General features: G+C 44.7%; 1 protein-coding gene across 1 annotated transcript in view; it reads right to left on the reverse strand.

Moving 5' to 3' along the window:
* The window catches only part of dennd5b (DENN/MADD domain containing 5B), a 65,621-nt gene that overhangs the window by 15,088 nt on the left and 27,696 nt on the right, over nt 1-22,837 (reverse strand). Inside the window, exons 3-8 of the mRNA XM_070853560.1 lie at nt 21,584-21,693; nt 17,119-17,815; nt 8,824-9,011; nt 4,680-5,258; nt 3,265-3,496; nt 247-397 (exon numbers count right to left, since the gene is read on the reverse strand). Coding sequence (XP_070709661.1) covers nt 247-397; nt 3,265-3,496; nt 4,680-5,258; nt 8,824-9,011; nt 17,119-17,815; nt 21,584-21,693 — 1,957 coding nt within the window. The remainder of the gene's footprint in view (nt 1-246; nt 398-3,264; nt 3,497-4,679; nt 5,259-8,823; nt 9,012-17,118; nt 17,816-21,583; nt 21,694-22,837) is intronic.

Raw genomic sequence — 22,837 nt, forward strand, 5'->3', positions numbered from 1 at the left:
CATAGTGAAACATACATAGACCAGAGGTGTTCTCCCGGCCTAGAAGTTGAGGGGTCGATAATAAATTGCAGCATCTAAAAATCATTTCATTCCTGTAAAAGGCCTAAAATATTTCCTAAATGTTGAACTTGTCCTTTATTTCTAACACTAACACATCCAATATTTCAGCGAGGGAGGACGTGACACAGGACTTCATCTGCTACGCTCACGTGTGGATTTCAGTCACCGGGGCGGAGGCTGACTCACTTGTTGTTGGTCGGCCCTGTGTTGAGCACGTCGGCCTGCAGCTTGGGGAAGAAGCCCTGCTCGTATTTGCCCTGACCGATCTTCATGTCGAGCAGGTGTGGGTGGATGGCGGTGTGGTCGATCTTCATCAGCCGCTGCTCAATGGCCTGAGCTGCAGGGGAAACGGGATCCATTCAGAAAGCACTTTGAGCAGGAAACGGTCACGTAAAACATCTTTTTCTTCCATTTTACAGCACACATTTAGTTTCACTGCAGTCAGAGTGATGGGTGCAATACTAAAGCCGTGACCAGTGATTGGAAAAAAATGCATGTGGCACCTGTGATGGACAGCAGATTTCATTTCTGCTGCAGAGTGTGAATGTAAGTAAAGAGAAAACCCTGTAATACCTGCTAAAAGTGAACAAAGACCAATAATTGTAACTCCCTCTGATGACACACACACACACACACACGTCTCCCAGTCTGATGTAAGCATAATGCTGCAACAGCTGCTCATTTGCCAAGAACAAAAAACCTGGCTCGACTTCAAGCCAGCTTGTTTATGAAGTATGCCGTTTCCCCTGAGATCCACAAACAAACTCAGACTTCCCTCGGTGTGCTCCACTTGCTCCATCTCCTCCTCCTCACACAGCGGCAACGGGGGAAACACATGACACTGCGTTAGAGTGCCTGACTGAAGCCCTCAGACAGGACCAGCAGTGTTAATCTTGCTGTACTTCTGGAGTGAGCAGTGAGCGAGGAGCGCTGGAGCGAGTCACCACAGGGGGGAAGGGAGGCAGAGGGAAAGGGCTGGCCATTGTCTGGGGAACTGTGCACCTGCACGCACCATCACCCCCAAATGAGCTCACCCTCAGCAATTAAAGCTTTACATCGCTGGGCCCATTACGGTCAGACTGTGTGTGTGTGTCACAAGCAGATGACGTGCGCACACACACACACAACAAAAATGGCATTCCTGATCGTTCTTATGGGAAAAGATCACGACCTGAGCTATGAAACTCTGCAGAGCCGAACTGAAAGCTGATACGATCGCCGTAATAACACAACCAATAGCTGTGCTGCTTTGAATCATCACAATATCTTTCTCATCCATCGACCAGAGCTGCTGATGAAGCTGTTTCACTATGAATCCATCACGTAACATATTCTCCTGTGTTTATTAGGCTCAGTGGTGAATCTGGGCCCCTACTAGCTCAGTATATTTATATTATTATTATATTTTAAACTGTAGAAATACACAATACAGAAAACAGAAAAAGTTAAAGATATAGTTAATGATTTGAGAAATATGTCCATCTGCATTTAGTTTTGTCTTAATCTCATGACTTTGGGGTTAAAGTTGCGCTGATCAATGTTTTTATTCCAACAACAGAGAATAAAAATATCTGTGCTTATAGAAATGAATGCACAGCGAATGAACACCAACTTTGGAGTTTCCCTCAGTCGCACAGAGTATTTTACCTTCTTTCTAAAACAGTGGAGTGCCGTTTAAGCACTACCTCAGAGTCAAAAAAGTACAGGAGGTTATCAGCTCATTACTCTTTCAAAAGATCACGACCTGAGCTATGAAACTCCGCAGAGCCGAACTGAAAGCTGATACGATCGCCGTAATAACATCTCCAATAGCTGTGCTGCTTTGAATCATCACAATATCTTTCTCATCCATCGACCAGAACTGCTGATGAAGCTGTTTCACTATGAATCCATCACGTAACAGCTGATCAATGTTTTTATTCCAACAACAGAAAATAAAAATATCTATGCTTATAGAAACGAATACACGGCGAATGAACACCAACTTTGGAGTTTCCCTCAGTCGCACAGAGTATTTTACCGTCTTTTATTGTTTTGTTTTTTGGTCTTCAGTGAAAACTAACTGACTCCCTGCCCTGTTCCACAGCAGACAAACACAGTTAGCAACTAAGCGAGCATTCAGAAGACGAAGACACATTTTTTATTTTAAGGAAGTGGAGAGGCCAAACCGGAGCTAAACGATTGTGAACACTGGAGTTAAATCCAGCCGGTGGGCAGGAAAGCAACTTCAAATGAGTTCAGCTCTGCGTCTGCTGGATGTGGAAGTGGGCAGCTACAATGTTAGCCACAGCATCTTTTCAGGGGCATAATATGTAGGTGTTGTCTTTACGGCTTATTTCATTTCCCTTTAGCGGCGGCTGTGAATCTGTTAATGTGGGTGCAGACATGGAGCGAGGACATGGCCGGCCTAGACTAGAAAGAAAAAAGGAGGCTGGTTCTAAGAGATAATACCAACAACACCTCTTCAGATGTCTTATCTAACCACTACACAAAATGGTACTTCTGTGCACAGTCTCCTGCTATAGCACAGGCGGGTGAGAACAGGTGAACATCCTGCTCCGTCACGGTTTTATGAACATCAGAAAACCCACAGACACGTGCAGCCTCACAGATCCCCGTTTGCCTCCGACAGTCTGACCTCCTGCCTCCCACACTGCACATTCAGCACCAATTAAAGGTTTAATAAAGGGAAACCCAAGCAGCACTAATTGAGAGAATGAGGAAAAAAAAAAGGGCCTGACCAAACACTCTTCGCCGGCGTCAGAGAGTGCACGCTTGCACTTGTGCGAGAGTGAGAGAGTGATGGAGTGTTTGCTGTGTTGGGATGCGGACAAATGAGAAGTGGGGGTTTTTTTCCTGGTCACTGGGGAGATCTGAGCTACTTCCAGACAATAAACGAGAGACAAAAAGGGGAAAGGAGAGGTGGAGGAGAAGACAGAGAGATGGATGCAGAGCGTTTATGTGCAGTTCTAAATTGCGTGGCGCGGCGCAGTCCTGTGCGACCTTGTCCAAAGTACGATTGCTGTGCTTTGAAGGGCGGACAGACGTGCACAGTAAACAGATCAATGAGCTCTCCTGCTGCCAATTTAAACCACCTCCTCTCTGGCGCGATAACAGCCACTTTTGTTCCAATTCCAATCGTGTTTCATGTGAAATAAACACCACACTCGAACACGTTTGAGCACTCTCCCCCGCCGAGCTTACCAGACTCCTTGAGGATGGAGCACCTCTGGTAGCAGGAAGATCGGAGGCTGGGGGCGCGGACGTTGTAGAGGCGGGCCTTGTCGATGCGAGCGTCAAAGACGCGGAGCAGCGGCTCCTTCTCCTCCCACTGTGACATGATCTTGTTGTCGATGAAGGTGGCGAACATCTGCGTCTCGATGAAGTGGGAGAGGAAGGGCAGGTAGGGCTCCGGCTGATCGGACAGGAACGAGGCCTGCGATGTACGATGTACTGTCAGTTTAAATGTAGGTGACAACATACATAAAAACAAAAGCACCCAGCACTGATTCAGTCATCCTGATACACCTCCTGCTGCTTCACTGTAAATGTCTTTGTCTACTTTGCTGCTGATAAAACTATTCCTGTGAAGCAGATACAGGTTGTGTGTAAATATGATATAATATAATATATATATATGTGTATATCTAGTGCATTTACAATATAAACCATAGCCAGTGAGGAAAAAAACACATTTAGTTTGCCCACCATTTCAATGACGACACAATGCAAGCATTTTCATCCAGAAACTGAGCCTTTCATCTCCATAACGGATAAATGGAAAATAAAAAAAAATCAGCATTGTGGTTTTGGGAGCTTTGGGGAAACAATGCAGCAGTGAAATCAAGAAAACTCATTAAGAATTCAACTTTCTGTTTTCAAGATCACTGATTTTAAATGTTAATATAGTCGATTGGTTCAGATCATTTTGCATCACATGGTGATTTCAAGCTCATATGTGCAAGTGCAATGAAATGCTTGTGCCCTGGCTCCCTTGTTCGTTGTGTACTTAAATAAATACAGACCATACACACCATGGCAGATCTGATAGACTCAGCAAAGGAAAAAAAATAATGTTCTCTTATTAAACATTGGGACCAAATCATTGTTTTTTTTGTGTGTTGACAGAAACAAAACTTTCATCTAAAAATGAGACCAACTAAATTATGAGTTGGTCTGTTGTAAAACGCTGATTATAGGACTGTCCGTCCCGCTGCTGAGGCTGGGATGCACTATTTGGTGTTTGCCAGCTGAGTGTGGACAGAGATCTAGAGTGTACAGCAGGCAGGCAGGCGGGACACGTGCCATCATCAACAATATATTCTATGTCTGACATAAACTGCCTGTGGGCTCAGATCTGTAAGCCTAATATTCTAATATCATGTTCCTGCTCTTACATGATATCTCAAATATAAGTAAAATATAATTCATATACTAAATATAGTTAATAAAAAGTATATACAACTGCAAAAGGTCAACTTAGAAATAACATCCAATCGTTTTCTTATGTCTCTGATTTCACCCCCATAGAATAGTTCAGATGATCATGTCTAAGAGAGAAGAGCTCACAAAATAATGTTTTTTTCCCTGCACCCTGTGTTTGTGCTTGATTCAGTCACCTTGTCGAAGTTGTGCATCTGCTCCCTGTTAGTGAGCCAGGACTCCAGGTCCGGAGCGCTCTGGATGACGAAGGCTTCATAGTCCGCGAACATGGTGGTGAAGCGGCTGGCAAACACCTCCCTCAGCTGGACGTTCAGCTTGGCGTTCCTTAGCTCCTCCTCTTCGGCCGCGGTCTGGCCCCCCTGGCCCTCACTGCCCTGAGCTTTAACGGCGGCCCTCAGGGCGTCCACGCGGGCCACCGTCACGCCGGTGCGTCTGGTGAGGGCCTGCAGCCTCTCCAGGGTAGCGTTTCCCTGCAGCAGCTCCAGCACAGCTAGCTCCTCTCCTGCCAGGTTACCGTTACAGCCGTCGTCCTCCAGCTGCCGGAGAACAACGTTCTTACGCTCCCTACCAGGGGTGGATGGGGTGCTGCCGGGACTGGCGCGGGTCCGCGGTGGAGCGCCTGTGTTGGCAGAAATGCCAAAGCTAAGCAGCACCTCGCTGAGCTCCTGGATGAACTCTGACTTGTTGGGGAAGTGAGGAAAGTCCTCTGGGAGCTCAATGCAGTGGTTGTCAATGTCCACAAAACACAGGTTGGCCTGGGACAGAGAGAAGACATCAACATTACAACAAAATACAGAAGCTCTGAGACAGGTAACGATCCCTATAAACCGATATTATTGTGACACACATGAATTGTCTTTTGGATGCTTTAACAGAGAGGTGACAGACTACACCTGTCCCAGAGAGCTGGGACTGGGATCACAAGGAGGCATCCTGCACAGAGGGTGACAGATAAGAGGTGTGCCGGCGGCTGAGTGATGTAGAGTGCGGAGAATGTAGGTCAGTGTGTGATTGATAAGAGCACATTGTGGGAGATCAACCTCAATCTGACATAATGGAGTTATCGTCACACCCTCGTATGGGATTAAAGCAAAACGGATTATAATGCTAGAGCTCCAGACCGAACCAATGGGAATACGCTATTGAGCGCGTGGCAGAAAACACAGACACAAAACTGAGCGATCGGTTCCAGATTCAAATTTGGACGAACCCCAGCGTGCGGTGTGTTCGTGTGCTGGTGGAATCTCCAGCGTTCAGACATGGATGATGGATGGACGGGTAATGAAATCTAAGCCAACGCTCAAGTGCTGGAAATGATTATGGTTATGATAACACTGTACTCAGAGTAATTTGGTAGAATTACCACTTTATCTGATCTATTTAATCATTGTCTGACTGAGTGAGTACATTGTTATCATTACTGAATTATTGTTACAGTAATAAGGACCCAAGTAACAAACTGGACTTGTGAATTAAACCATATGAAGCACTATATCCTGACTACAACACAAGTCAGGATCTGTTGCTCTCAAAGTTCTCAAATCTGGGTTTGGCTGCTTTGGACAGTTTCATACAAAATCCAGCAGAGAACACAGACGATAGACACGTGGGATCCGTTCCACTCAAATGTCATGTAGAGATTAAAAAAACGACTCCACTGTTTGTATTTCAGCCGCACAGACGCACTCATCCGTGTCCACTCGGATCGAAGTGCAGCTTTGTTTAGCCTCCGAAGGACAGGAGATGATAAAAAACAAAAAAAACACGCTCAAAGAACTTGAGCAAACTCTGCATGTCAAACATTTGTGTCACCGGAAAGGTTGTCGGCCTAGTTTGGATCTAAAGCCCAACAGGACCGCTCGTGTGTGCACATGGAGAGAAAAATGTAGCAAAAGGAAGATGATAATGGCGGCATGTGATTTTGTCTGCAATGCAAGCATAAACAGGTAAACAGGTAAAACAGGTCAAACCAAGACATGGATTGAAGTACGGCGCTCAGTAAAGCTTATATACATTTATTCTTTCATTATATCCATATCCCCCCCCCCCTCATCATCTCCTCTCTGTTTTGCTTTAAGCCATTCTTTCATCATCAGCGCATTTCTAGGGCACCGCCACTTCAAAGGATCATTCAGAAATATGGGGGACTGCACCAGTCTGGGCAGGCAGGGGGAAGCCGTATGGAGAGAGGGGGGGGGAGATGAGGCAGACAGGCTCGTGGGTGCTCCGCGGCAGCATCCTGCGCCGGCTGAGATCATTAGCATGCAGACGGAATGTGCCTGATTAACGAGCGCGGGGGAGCCAGGGGATGTAAGCAAAGCCGGAAGCCAGCGAGCCTGGATGTTCAGCTTTGTTATGGGGCCTTATCTTGGCATAACACATGAGTACACACGCATAAACTGCACGCCTGCGATGGGCTAAATACTGGTTTACATTCAGGGGGAACTTTCTCCTCCGCACTGTCCAACAAGTGTTGGGGCCGAAGTAAAGAATGAGGAAGAATGAGGAGACGAGAGTCCACTTCCATCTCACTTTGCCTTGAGGCAAATTTGTAGACAAACAGTGGCTTATTCACAGTCCTGTTGTGTGTGTGTGTGTGTGTGTGTGTGTGTGTGTGTGTGTGTGAGAGAGAGAGAGTGAGCGAGGTTATTTAGAACAGAAAGGTGTTTTTTTGCAATTTCCTGTCTGTCTGAACAGGAGCCTGGTAGTCTGCCTGTGTGTGTGTGTGTGTGTGTGTGTGTGTGTGTGTGTGTGTGTGTGTGTGTGTGTGTGTGTGTGTGTGTGTGTGAGGTGCTGTTATTCATTGCCTTGGACAATGTATAGTCAGCAGCAACAACTGCAAACTGCCGAAACTTGTGCACGCACACTTTTACAGGACAGTACTTGCATTATTCTACTTGTGGGAGCCTTCCGTGGTAGTTTACACACTAACGCAACCTTACCAGTGTCTAAATGTAAAGCCTGACTCCAGTTACAAGCATTACAACGGAAGTGTAACCCCTAATTCCCAAGTCCTCAGAGCCCTCGAGAAAAGCCCAGGGCCAATATTTCAAACTTGTGTTATAACTCGAGGCTTACAACAAGGCCGGCATTAAAAATTCATATTTCAAAATCAGGGGAGACCACCACAACAGTGTATATACTAGCTGGAGAGCAGATCAAAGGCTGAACCTGAATAAAGAGTGTAGAAGCGTTAAAAATGCATATAGGTACAGTACAAGGGCTCGTGGTTTCTCTTGTAGGCGTTTCTTTTGTTACAGGATGTTCAGTTTGACCCATCTAACGCTCCTACCATTGAACATCTAACACGCAGCCCACCTCTGAGTCATCTCAGGGAGGCTTAAGAGTGAGGAGACCAGCTGTGAGACGTCTGATGGGACGCAGGGATGGAGAGGACCATCCCATTAATGCTTCACCTTCAGACAGCACGGTTTAATGTCATTCAGCGCATTCATTTCACAAAGAGCACAAGACTAAATTGGATCATTCCATTGGTTTCAGCTATTTGTGACAAACGTAAATCAGGCGAGGGGACCGTGACCGCGATTTTGGCAGGAAATATTTTATTTATTTAGTGGAATCGTAGGGAAACAAATTGATCCAGACTGTGTTTGGGTCACTCAGAAAGCTTCCTAAAGCTGCCACGTGAGACCCAGCAAGCTGTAAAAATGTGCATGGCTACAGCTAAAAGGATTATCTAGAAAGAGAAGGGAATCTAACTGCTCTCTGTGTTCTAACAACTGGCTCAGTGACATGGCTTCCTGTCGTATCTGACTCATACTGTAAATGTGTTGCTCCCAGGAGACCAGACTGCACCAGAACTGACAATAACAGCACTGTAACGTACACCAACTGTGCAATATATTTATTTATCTCTTTACCTCACAATTTGTTTGCAATATCTCCTGCTTGTATACTATATTGTTTCTATTCTTTATACTTCCTCTACCGTAGTTGCTCATATTCTTTCACGTCACCTCGTTTCTACTGTAACATTGTACATTTTCCCCGCCTCTAAAGCTCACCGTTTAACATGCTGAATCTTGCTTATGCTGATGATGTCAATATTTCCATCTGAAGAAAGCCAATAAGCCTATTTTGCAAAAAAGTCCATTTATACCTTTTTTTTTTAAGCCTGTTCCAGATCAGGCTGTAGTAAGTCCTGGGCCAAAGTAGGGCCTATGCTGTGGCATGACTTTAAGGCCAGAGCTAATGGCTCTGTTAGGCTGAGCAGTCTTTATACAAGGCTAGCTGAAAAGTGAAAATTCCCAGTGAAGAGTGTCAAACGGATTTGCAAGTGAAAATAGTTTGGCTGTGTACCTCCTGAGGGAGCTCCAGTTTGTCGCGGTCGGCGCCCTCTTTGGACTGCAGACCCATCAGGTAGGGAACAGGAGCATCCAGGAAATGGAGCAGAGAGGCTGGCAGGATGGGAACGTAGACATGCTGCCACTGGAAGGGGAACAGCAGGGTGGTGATGCCCTCAGCCGCCGTCATCAACCGCTGGTAGTCTGAGCGGAGAGAGAGGAAACATGCTAATAGGTGGCAGCAGATCTAAAAAGCTCTCTTTTCTTGCTGTGGCTTCATCTTGTAGGATGGAGGAGCACGAATGTGACAGAACATGTATAGTTAGTTAAGAGTTATTTTTATATTTGTTGTTAAATTCTATGAAAAGCTCCAAGCATGTTGGTTCCTAATTAAGACTTTCTTTAAAAATAGACATGTATATACAGTAGACAAGCATTTACAGGCAGGAAATTAAGTATTTTTAAATTGAAACTAACATATTTTGCAATTACACCTCATTTTCTAAGTGAAATCAAACTTTAAAGAAAGAGAAAATGATCCATATTCAAATTATTACAATAAGACGCCTTTAAATTGTATATGAAAATAAACTGGTGACCTTCAACCATCATGTTATTGCACTACAGAGATTCTCAAACAGAGCAGGCTGAGCGAGGGAGAACGAGTAAGAGGTTTATGGAATACATATATGCGAGGGTATTGTGTGCAAGTGGGACTTTAATCAAGAGATTCAAATTGAATCGGAGAGTGAGTTAGGGTTAAAGACAAGAGGAATTACATTCTGATGGATTCTTTTCAATCGCATTTCCACATACGAGTGTGTGTGGGTGTGAGAGCGCTGCCTCTCTTGTTCCCTAAAACAGATTAAGGCCAGTGCTCGCAGGCTGGCTTTAGTATTGAGCTCAGCAGCAGTTTCATCTGATGTTATTATGATGGCCGGAGTGAGAAGCCTGCTCGACCTCGAGGAAAGAGGAAAAAAAAAACAGAATAAAACATGCCGGAGCCATGCCAATTTATCCAGTCCGCCCCTCTCTAGCCCCCCCCCCCCCCCCCATCCCCCTCTGTCCGTTCCCTCCTGTACATCTAGTTCAGTCAGTGTCCTCCTGTGCACATATAGTCTGTGAAAATGCACCAAGCTTTGTGCTTTAACCACGAACCATATTGATTTATCTTCAACGAGAGAAACCCGATGAGAGGCAGCTGCTTGTTCGCCTCTGAAGACGGAGTGTGTGTGTGTGTGAGTGTGTACAGTGCACTATTTGTCATCTGTAGGCCAGTGAGAAGCACCAGCCATATGATATTCTTATTGTAGTTGCTGATTTTAGTCAAACAGACCTCATAACTGTTCTGCCTAAATTCCACCAGCACATACCCAACAGGGGAAGCGATACCCTGACCATTTATTTATAGAATCCTTCCCTGTCCCAACATCATGGAATTTTGGTTAATTCTGATTAACGATTATATCGTCTTTTTCTGCTCATTTTACAACACTGGGCTGTGGTTGTGTTTGGCTTTGCAACTAAGCCTAAATCCATGACATTAACCTTTTATAGGCCACTCATTGAAATACTTAGAAATCAATGAAGTTACCATATATGGTTTCTTGCCGGTCTGTCATGTAGCCTGATTGTCGCTGATTGGCTTGGAGGACTCTCGTAGTTCTACTGCCTCACTTGAGTTACCAAATAAGGTAATATATGCCCGATAAAGGGTTAATTTTAATGCCTGCTGATTAAAATCATGGCAAAAGACCGTCAATTAATATTCAAATAATTTGCTGAAACAATGTTTTCAACCTCTTGCTCGGCTACATAAAGATATGCAATGAATAGCTTGTTCTAAAACTACTGCGTGGGCCAGTTAGGACAGTCAGTCAGGCAATTACACTGCTCACTAAAAGTTAGGGATGTTCAGCTTTCAGGTGAAATTTCAGGATGAACCTAAAATGCATTCTAACCTTTCCAGGTGAACTTAATGTGACTTTCTCTAAACCTTTGAATGCACATGTCCAACTGTTCAGTGTTTCAGTACTTTCTGCACCAGCTGCTGTTCTCTAACAAGAAGCTTAACAGCAACATTCACAACAGGTTTGATCCATGAATCCACCAATACATTTCCTGCTTCAGTTAGAATTGGTATTTAAACAGTCCTCCTCATCCTGCTGTTCACATTCTGACATCATGAGACCAAGACGACACCTAACAGTTGATCAGCAGCACCTCAACACTGGAGGCTTCAAACAGGAAGTCCTCAGACGGAGGTGTTCACTGAGCTTAGAGGGTCACAGAGTGTCATCAGGAGGTTGGAACAGTGATACAGAGACTGGAAGAGTCACAGAAAGGAGAGGAGTGGACGTCCTTTGGCCACATCCCAATTTATTGAGACACTGAAAATGTTTTGTTGTGGTATACCTACCACTGTTGGTAGATTTTCTTTCAATAAATAGTTTAAGATGAATAAAATGACCATTGCATGCTTCTACTTAAATGCCCTACTTTCATGATATAATATCACTGTAGCATTCACTTTTTACATTTTCCATACATTTCACCTGAAAGTTGAATATCCCTAACTTTTTGTGAGTAGTGTACATTAGAATTGCAACAGGCTCATCTATGAGACCGCGATTCCCTGCTTCTCTTGCCAACTCACTCCCCAAAAACAGTAAAAGTGTGGACAGACGGATCGGCTGTACAAAACTTGCTTTGACTGCACAGACTGGCGCGTGCTCAGAGATGCCGCCACTGTGGACAGTGACATCATACACCAGCAATTCCCCCAAACCAGAAAGCCTGGATGAATGGAGAGCTGAGGGGCAAAAGGAGCAGCTGCCCTTTGGTCAGGTGACAAGGGAGTATATACAAGATTGGCCTTGAAAAGCTCAAGGAGGCAAACCTTGTACCTTGAAATCTAATGAATTACAAGATCATTTCTCACAGCGTTCACTGTCATGCAAACGTCACTTTGGTGTTTTGTAACAACTTGTTTCACCGACTTACTGCGTTGGTGGTCTGATCTTTATCGATGCACAACTCACTGTGCACTCTTTTATTCAACTGTATTCATTCAACAGAATAAACCACCAACCATTAAATCTATCTATCTATCTCTCTCTCTCTCCTTTCCTGCCTGTTCTCCCTCCTCACATCACGCCCGTATAAGTTTAGCTTGCCTCATTAACACTAACCCGATATGTCTGGAAAAGTGCTTCTCCTAAGCGATATTTTTTCACACCTCATGAATTTAACTCTCTTTCCTTTCCTCACACTGACTGCCATCAAAAACCCACACAGCCAGGCCTCATGAGGAGCGCGACGAAGAAGGAATCGAACGGTGAGTGATTTTATTCTCTTGCCGAGCTGAGTTGAACTAACTCATCCTTTTGGTCGCACACAGAAACAGCTACGGGTGCTCCTTTTCTAAAGGCCCGCTCATCTTTGACAACGTTTGCTGCATCACACAAGAAATTCACCCCGCGAAGCACCTGTGATAAGTGAGAAAGCATGTAATCGTTTAAAAAGAAACTAATCTGATATGGCAACGTGTCACCCAGCGCAGAAGGATGCTGATTAACAGGACGAGATGTGTCGAGTCATTGCGAAACTGTAACAGGGACTGATAAACAGCTTCACAATGGTAGAAGCAAGCTGTCTGAACAGCTGACATCAGGCATTCTTCAAATGCAGAGGTGCTAGAGTCAAACAGAACGTTAAAGGGGTTGGTTCACTCAGCGTTAACCACTGCCTAACACCTCCACTTTCTCTACTTTCACCTCTTAATTCCTGTTGGGAAACCCCTCATATACAGACTCTAACAGCCTCCACACCTCTGGTTTCAGACTGGTTGTTACTTTGTGACACCAATTTCTGTTCACCTCATGATTATCCTGACAAAAGTTAACATTATTGCTGTTGTGATAACTTTCCAGAGTGGTAAAACTCATTTCATAGTATACAGTTGGCATCTAAGAAGCCTTCACGTTGACGGACCTGTTGCTAAAACTGGACTTAGTATTGGATCTTCGCTCACGTCTCTCTGGTATCTGAAACAACACGCGCCCCCCCCATCAATGCAGCCCCGGGGGCCCGACGGACTGACTTGCATTGTTTGTTCCGGTTCATCCCAAATTCGCTGGAAGGTGTTGAAGGTGTGCAGACCAGTCAACCACCCCAACACCAAACGGGGACTTTCTTTCTTTTCTTTCCTTTCTTCTTTAAATGAACCTGGCTTTGTGCATGAGGGAACTGTCACGCTGAAACAGGAAAGGGTCAAACACAAACTGTTGCCAGAGTTGGAAGAATACTGTTATTCAGATATAAGCATACACTGATGCATTCAGACCTCCCTTTACTGGACCTGAGGGGTCTCGACCAAGCCGTGACCATCTTGCCTGTGACACACTGTTTTGCTGAAACTAAATGGTATGTTTCTTAGTAAGTAAGACAGTAAGGTTTAAAGTCATTTGAATGAAAAGCTCCTTTATGTAAAAGAAGCCTCTAACCACATCTGCACAGATACATGTTGCCTCTGTGCACTGACTGGCTGCCACCAATGCAAATGAGCTACAGTGATTACCACATAACAGCACCCCCCCCCGTGTGTCTCATGACTGTAGGAGACACTCAGCTGTCACATTCTACCTGTCACAGCCAATAAGTGTGCGCGGAGAACAGACAGGGTCTGTGGGGTGGGGGTGGGGGTGGGGGCTCTGATGATGCCTCTAAATGTAGCGGTATGATTTCTTGTAGACTGATTGGGAGGAGCATGGAAACATATGGTTAGGCAGCGTCTCATTAACATCATAACATCAAGGGAACGCTCTCCATCCCCCCCCCGCATCATACCCCTCCATCACTTACCTCCAGCCAGATGAGCCTTTTTTTTTTTTACACCCCATTAAAAACGAATTGGGGCTTGTTAAGACAGTCTGTGTTACACAGTCAGAGCGAGGGCCGGATGCCGATGGTGATTTCCGGTGAAACATTATGAAGACTTGAACAAAATAGGGATGCCTTTCACTCAAGAGAGGTCTGGTTTCAATCGCTTCCCTCCAAGAGCGACTGCTTTTGACAGTCACAGACATTTTTCATCAAAGGATGATGGGATGAGAAGGAGCAGGCGTGGAAGAGGAAGGCCTCAGTTACATTTTTAACACCACTTTGACACAAGTATCTCTAAACACAGTTCCAATTCATTAGATGACTAAACTGGTTGTAAATTTGACATTCTAAGCTCATTGCTCTGGTCATTTTCCCCCCCATTCTGTCAGGGGAGCCCACGACGGACGGCCCGGTTCATCTGATGCATCATTCTGTCGGCCATCTTTTCTCTAACTGCTCGCGGTCGATGCCTTCAAGAACAGCAGTTCATCCATCTGCCGTGCTCTTGTGTGCAGCACCTCCAGCTATGGCAGACTGACAGGAACAGTCAGTCGGTGCAGGTTTTGAATGTGTACAGTTAGAACTGAAATTCTGTAAGCCTGCTGTGACGAGGCTGCAGGAAGCCGTGCGTCTACCCGTTCAACTGTCATTTTAGATTTCAGTTTGTGGACAGATTAAATAAACACAGCACAGCGCTAATACAATTATTGTCTTAGTCATTAGATTAGAAAGTAGATTATTATTATCAATTATGCATCTTTAGCCAGTCTCTCTCTCTCACACACACACACGTCTCATACTTAACATATTTACTACTTGCAATCTTGGCTTTTGCTGATCCTGGAAACAAAAGTTATTTTTGCTTATTTTTACGTGTTATTTCTCATGAGAAAGGTAGAAAAAAAGCACACGTCTTAGCTCAAAACAGCTATTCCTTTAAATGAATATACCCTAGATGACGACTACTTAGACACTCACGCTCACTGTTTCAATGTAGTTATTAACAGCAGTGTCCCAGTAGCACTGTGATACACTAGTCAAAACACAATCTGTCCTAAAGCTGCCTCCTAATCTCACCCTCTGGCCTACTGACAGCCCAGAATCACTTCCACTGAGCCGAGCCACCGTGCTGCAGAACGGTACGGAGAAATACAGTCAGCAAATCCGATTACGGAGTTATCTGATTAACATTTGGTGTTTCACTTGTGGTTAATCTTCCGCTGAATATGGCACTGCATGAATGTCGCCGAGACCCAAAGTGTGCTCAGCGAGTGACTTCCACACCCTCTGAGCTTCTGAGTCGTGGTCGGAACAGTCATGACGCAAACGCTTCCCATGGCAAAAAGGAAAACTAGTAGTTACTGCCTGCTGTCTGATTTGAATAAGAGATCCACTACGACCTGTAAGGTGGAGGCCAAGTGGCAGACAAAGGCATCAGTTGGCTAGTTTTTCATATTCATACTAGTTGTTCTAACCCTGATGCAAGATCACCAGAGAAACACAGAACACCACTGTCCTTTAAGAGGAGTGAAACTCTTAACAGCAAAAGGAAAAACACAGGAAAGCTTGTTATCAACCTTTCACCTATTAGATTTTGAGAAAGCAGTATACTATAACTGTGATTTGAATGAAATCAATGACAACATTGTCAAATGTAAAAACTATTGTGAGACCTTCAATCTAAGTGTAAAGAGTTGGAGCAAGCTAACCGCCCTAACTGAGTTCTTTTTCAGTTTCTTATCCCAGTTTCTGTTATCACAAGAGGTTGCAAAACTTGTAGTTGTCAGTCCGCAGCAAAATGCTGGCAGATTAGCTCATTTGCAGTAGTTCTAGCCTGTCTACTCCAGTCGACCCTCATCTTGAAGGCCTCTCAGATGTCAGAAGTTGGAACAGTGGTTTATAACACCACAATAAACGATTTTACGACCCCAGTTATCAAGGTGATCATTTTTTCCCTTATTGTGCTCTTGTCAGCACCCAGCATCAGAATCTTTTAGAGAACATAGTACAGAATGTTTTACAACTGCCCTTTCTCCTCTGCTCTTTGCATGCAAGTTAGTTTCTCCTTCTCAGAGAGCAGCAGAGTGATTTCACTCGTTCACCTCATGCAATTACTCTGCACCACAGGAACAGGTCCTCCCACAATGTGTGCATGCTGCTGAATACTGGAGAGACGTGGTTGCGTTTTGGGGTTGCGGATTTGGGGTATGCGCTAACTTTTTCGGTTTCCGTGACTCATCAAGCACAGGAGATAACCGAGCTGCAGAGGAAAGAGAAAGAGCACGGTGCAGACTGGAGGAGGCAGTGAGTGAAACCGAGAAAGAGATGGACAGAGGATTGTTGCGCGAAAGGTGATGTCAGTTTACGGATGCTGCTCTATATGTGAGGGTAACGTGCACTGACACAAGCAGCAACGCGCACGCCGACAACAGTGTCTCACTGCAGCTGTAAATAATGGATGAAGGGAAACCTAGACGGAGGAAAATCAGATCACTGTGCATCTCAGTTAGCCTCATGTGTACATTCTTCATGATCATTTGAGACCATTTTGTCTTTTTTTCCTTTCTGAATGACAAAGTTTTAACTGGATTTCACAAGAGTTTCCAAAAGATTTTCCTGCCTTGCAGCATAGGCTCACACAGAACAGGGCAGCCTGCCACTACATCTGAACAAAACTCCTCCACTGAAAGGTCAAACTGCCACCCACTCCTACTTGAATATTAACTGCAGTTTCAAAGACCAAGAAGTCTCATCATCTTTTATATTTTGTCTTCATGAGGAGTTTGCATCGTCATGCAGCATGCAGCCAACAAGGCCTTATGGCCAATGGTCAAGAAGGTGACTTCCTGTTAAACGACCTGTATGCAATGCATGTCTATAATCAAGCAAGATCAATTGGTAACCACGGTTACATTTCTGAATCTGACATGTATCTTATCAGGTCTTCATTAAAAATCAGTCAGTTCTTTCTACAGGAGTTCATAATATAGACAAATAAGGTTCGGTAAAGAGTTGTTTTACTCGGTGTCAGTTTGTGGAATTTGATCTCCCTTCTGCCCACGTAGTGCTGATGATGCACTATGACTTTACCAAAACTGCACAATAGGTGAGTAACCTGTCAGTCAGCACTGCTTCATGTTTGCTTAGTCTCGATGGTTGGAATATGTCAGAGTGACCATGAAATGGATCAGAACTAAAAGGCAACAAAGTATCATTATTGTCCTCAGTCTGGTTAAAATGAATAAAAAAAACAGGTGCAAAAGTTACTTCAGTCTAAATGAAATACTAAAATTCCATTTTGTCACAGCCACATCGAGTGGGACATTTCAGGATCTTGCCTGATGAATATTGAGTTGACCCTGGATATATGCTCTGATCTGATGATCCTTGCTATGATCCTGACTTTATTTATGCGTGTTGTCCTTACCTTGTGAGTAAAGGAGGATCTGCATCTCCAGCAGGGTGCAGGTAAACACCTGGACCAGGTTCTCGACTCCCAGCAGACTGAAGGCCTCAGCGAGGGGGAAGTCGGCTAGTGGCAGCTCCCCCAGGCCAGGCCTCTGGCACGCGATGGGCTCGTATACACCGTGGAACTTGAGCGATCGTCCCGGGGCGGGCAGCGGCACCTCGTACAGGATGTTGTGAACGTAGCTCTCCAGTGGCAGGGGGGGTGCGGTGGCTGCAGTAACAGCCCTGTGCAGCTGCGACAAGAAGCGGCGGCAGGCGTGCATGAAGGGCATAGGCGCGATCAGACACAAGGCCTTGGACACGTAGAGGGTGTCCCGTGACGAGTCGTAGCCGCCCGCCCTGCGAGACGAAGACGAGGAGGTGGGGGAGTCGGCCTCATCTAAACTGCTGGCCAGAGAGTCCATGCTGGAGGAGGAGGAGGATGAAGACGAGGAGGAGGTGGAAGAAGGGGCGTTGGTCGGGGCGTGCTCTGCGTTGTGCATTTGGTAGAGGGTCTGCATGGCGGAGCAGATCTGTGGGCTGGTCACCTCCTCGTAGAAGGTGTGGACGAAGCCGTAGGTCCGAGAGCCGTCCTCCTTTGTGATGATGAAGGAGTGGAACTGTGGATCCCGTTGGTCTGCCTGCGTCCTGAACGACAGACCTTTAGGCATACACAGCTGCAGGGAGAGAGAGGGGAGGGAACAGGAGTCAATCATCACTTCGAAGCAGCCCACCGTCACTTCTAGATTTAACCACCATCTTTTTAATAATGATATCATGTTTAAAATCATTCTGATGGCTTCTTTTGTCTGACATGAAACAGACATGACGTGATTCAGATGTAGACTTTCCAGTGTTCGATCCCTGATCACTATCAAAGATTCAACAAACGCTAATAGTTCTGCACCTTTCACCTCGTACACAGCAATTAACACATCAGTCTCATCACAAAGTCCACTTAATAGCCGTCTGCAGCTCTTGATCATATCATATGATCTCCACCAGTCTGATAAAGATTCTTTTACTAATGAAGATCATGTGTAAAGGCCCCTGAACGGGCACCAAATGGCCCTTGTGGTGGGATTGTTTTTTACGATGCTGTGGTTCCATACGCCATCCAGTCGATGTCAACAGAGCAAGAGCCGAGTTCACATTCTTGGAAAAAGTCATGCTGGTTTGCGGTGGGTGTTGGGCTCCCTGTCAATTCGTTTTTGCCCAAAACGTAGGCGTTTAAGTATCTGGGTCCCCTGCTGACACTGGACCACAGTGAGCAATGGATGGACGGATGAATATATAACAGTTATGGAGGAGAAACAGGACTAAAAGTGCACAGTTATGCTTGATGTACACAATGTGTACAAGATTGATGCTATGACTGTTTGGCAGCCACATGTACGCACGGTAAACACCCCGTCAGCAGCAACCTGCAATAAATCTGACTTATTAGTCTCATTATGTTTATTAGGCTGCTGAGAGCTTAACAGGAACTGGCTGGGAACACCGACTGCTCTGTGCCAGCAGACATAAACATGCATTACAGTGTGTTAGTGCTAACGGCTCTGCAAACATACGCACCACGTACATATTCATGAGCTTTACAGTCCACAGGCATGGAATTAATATGCTCGTTTTGTTTTTTTACCTTTATGACACATTTTACATGATTTCTCATGTATGTAGATTTTGTCTTTCTCTGGAACAAACAAACAAACAACCTCCACCCACCCCCCCAAACACACACGCACATACACCAGGTGACCTGATTGGATTATGCATGAGTCATGTGTCTCACTGATCGGTAGTGACAGATCATTTTTCCTCCACATCCAGCCTCTGTCTGCCTTTAGTCCTCCTCAGGACCGCATTCTTTATTCAGCTGTCTAGAGAACAGGTAAACTACGTGTTTCAATGAATGTGAGATGCAATGAACTCAAACAGAGCAGTGAGAAACATGCCCAAAGATGAATCATCTCGACACATTAGACAGTTACACGAGAGAGAAGCAACGACGTGACAAGTGGGATGTAGCAACAAATGCACATTTGGCCTGCCTGATGAAGGAGTATCAGTACAAAATGACCTCATTCGGCTGATTTCCTGTTCGTGTTTATCTAAAGAAGCAGCGAGGACAACAGCAGCAGAGGAGGTGCATATGGTTTTCTGTTTACGGTGCAGAAAAACTGCTGAGGTCTTTAGTAGACAGTAAGACACTGTTGTCAGCTTTAGTTTCAGAGTGGAAATGTGGCCATAATGGGAAAAAAAGAGAAAGAAGATCATCAAGTGGAGTCTAGGGGATCCTGTCTGGGGTGGAGTCCTTACTATGCTGTGCCCCAGATAGCAACAGCGGGAGATGGGCAGTGTGTGTCTTTGCGGGGATGGTAAGTAGGCTCAAGTCTCAAAATACAGGGAGAGACGGGGCCCAATTAAAGGGCTAACACTAACACTCATTCTATCACACCACAAATAATCTTAAATTGTATGTAAGCAAAGGGTATGCTAACTGTTTGGATGGAAATGAATAGAGGAAATAGAAGGTTTCCACCTCCTATGGGTGGTGGTGGGGGTTCAATGGTGGAAAATTGGTTGAATTCAATATAACATCTGATGCTGCTCATGTGGAGATTCTTGAATCCTTAATGTTGAATTCCTGAATCGTTTGGTCTCTCTTAATTAAAGAGTTTGGTCTAGACCTGCTCTTTATGGAAAGAGTCTTGAGATAACGCTGTTATGAATTGGAGCTATATAAATAAAGATTGATTGATTGATTGTAGGATTTTTTTCTTTAATAAACTGGAGGTTGAGAACAAACGCTGGTCTCGAGTCGGTTCTCTCCAGGTGCTCCAACTTCTTCCAACAGTCCAACGACGTGCAGGTTTGGCTAATTAATGAGTCTAAATTGCCCGCAGGTGACAAGATCAGCATGAACGGCTGTCTGTCTCTATGTGCCTGCCATGTGATTGGCTGGTGTACCCGGCTTCTTGCCCAGTGTGAGCAGTGATTGCCTCCAGCCCCCCCACGATCCTTTAAGGACAAGCGCAATAGATAACGGATGGGTGGCACTGTAGCTGATTACTGTTGCTACATATACACATATCTAAAATGTGTAAATGAGGGGTGACTGAGGTCACAGGACACAGGAAGAGGGACATGTCTCTCAGCCATCAACCGCGACAGCTCGCAATCATCCGGGTGTCGGGTTTCAGACGCATAATGGACCGTTTCCATGCCGACGTAAGGCGAGAAGCGCGGCTGAATTATTCAGCAGTCCTGACGCCAGGGCTGGTGGAAAAATAGGCGGTGACCTTCCATCACGAGACAGGGACATCCAGAGCCCAGCATCTCACACACAAACACACACACACCATTACACTTCACTTCTATACCTGTGAGGAAAAATCAAAGGCCCAGATAGAAACACAGTTGATTATAAGTGTCTTGAACAAAAACTGGAGAAAACTACTAACATCAGCCTGAAAAGACCTTTTGGCCATTTTGCATGCACTCTGAAGTAATCCCTAACTTCAGAATCCCACGCTTAAATATTAGACCATGAAGTAAAAATGGTGCAGCAACACTTACATGATCAAAGTTTATAAGAAAAAGAAAACTAAGGTTTTAAAAATGTTTTAAATAAAGTCGTTTTCCATTTCTTTTTGTCCTCAAAATAGAATTTTGTGTCGTTTCAGTGTTGGATTTTGATACAGTGAGTCAAGCACAAAAAAAAAATCAAGTTCCCATTACTCTTAAAAGTGAATTGGAGTTGTCAGTATGTTAAGCTATTTTAAGCTTTTCAAACCAGAATGGAAGCAGGTCAGGTCAAATTCCTGCACCTACTGGTGTAAAGTTGCCTGCGCCTTGTGCCGTGGAAAAGGACGGACAGGCCGTGAAGCAAAAGCTGATAATCTGTAAAGTTCTAACGGCACATCGAAAGGCACTGAAGCTGTATTGCAGTCACAATACACCACAATAAGTATGAAACAGTATGAAATTGTCCCAATAATGTATTGTTTTTTTTATGCTCTTATAATGTGTTTAGAACGTGGCACAGTTTGACACTAACCTCCAGTGCAACTGTGACACTCTGGGATCCTACCAGCTGATTCCAGACCTTTGGTGTATTCTTGTTAAATGTGGCAGACTGCAGTAACTTCACTTGCATTCTGGGTAACTTCACAGAGATGTGAAGGGATTTATCATCGCTCCATTACCCAGGATCCACTGGGAAGGCATTGTGTGTCTTAATCCACTGGCTTTACGCTCTATGCAAAATATGTGGTGTCTTCGTCGTCTCTTCCCAGAAAAGCTTCTTCAATCACCCAGCAGAGCATTTAAACAGAGCCCTCTGTTTCCCACTAGTGTCTTCTCTGTCGAGTAGGAGGAACTGTTGGACTCCTTACACTCCTAAACTACTAAGTTTTGCCTATACAGTGGTGCAATTCACCTACCATGTTGACAGCATCCTGGTCGAAGGGGTTCCACTCCACGTTCTCAGGGTAGCGTGCCAGAACTTTGGACTTGAACGTCCTCTTCAGGGGGCTCTGCTCAAAGTTTTCACCTGGACAGAGAAGACACAGAGAAAAAGGCAATGATGCAGCGGTAACACACCGGGGCAGCACCATTACTATTGTAAGTCAGGAAGTCTCATTTTTAATTTTACCTGCATGTTTTTGTTACTATACTATCAAGAACTTGAACTTAAAAGCTGTCCTACATTCCACTATGACACTACATGGGATAAAATGACAAGTCGTCATGCCTGAAGGTCATTTTTGTTCATGCATGCATGTACTTGATATTACGTCTGTATATTTCAGATGCAGGTTTTATGTTTTGAAACACGGCTTCTCAATATGCACTGGTTTTTATGTACTTTACTGCATTGCTAATATCGTCTGGATGGGTATAACCATAGGCATTTAAGATGGTTAACCATACCTGCCATCATAGAGCTCGCCAACCCATTGGTGTGCATGATGTAGAAATACGGGTGCGGTTTCTATTTTTTTAAGCATGTTGACCAGACAAAGATCCAAGAAGGATCAGAACATTGTCAGTAATGATGAAAATTTGTGGCATGGAGCAAGTGTGCAGGACCTGTCCTCCGGTAGCCTTGCACCTACGTCAGGAACGTAGAACTGTGACTTTAAATTATATCCTAATTTTTTATTTCTTAACAAGACCAAGAGTCTACAGCCGTGCTACCAGCTCTGTGAGGCACGGTGGTGCTTTGAGGTAAATATCAGCATGCCAACATGTCCACAGTGACTAATGCTTACATGCTAAGTCTTACGCTGCGTTCACGTCATATGGGATGGACGGAAGAGATGAGAAAGATTTCTATGTTGACACAGATCAAGACATCAAGACAGTTTTACGACTGTTGGTTGTGTGCAGATTAAAATATTGTGGATTAACAATATACTATCATGTCCAGTCTAAAACTACATTTCATCCAGGAGGATCTGAATGGGGATTTAGACTTAATGGAATTTTAAAGACTTTAGAAATGACTTTTTTCCCTCACAGCAGATCTGCTGTCATCACTGCAGCCATCCTCACTAAAATCTGATGATATGATGAAACATAAATAATGATTCTTAAGTCAATGTACCATGTTGCAGTGAAATACACTGTTGGTGGTACATTCCTCTTTGGCGTCCCCCCCCCCCCCAGCTGGTGGCACCTGTTCCATCCTTCCT

This window comes from Pempheris klunzingeri, chromosome 22 (assembly GCF_042242105.1).
Source record: "Pempheris klunzingeri isolate RE-2024b chromosome 22, fPemKlu1.hap1, whole genome shotgun sequence".
Lineage (NCBI taxonomy): Eukaryota > Metazoa > Chordata > Actinopteri > Acropomatiformes > Pempheridae > Pempheris > Pempheris klunzingeri.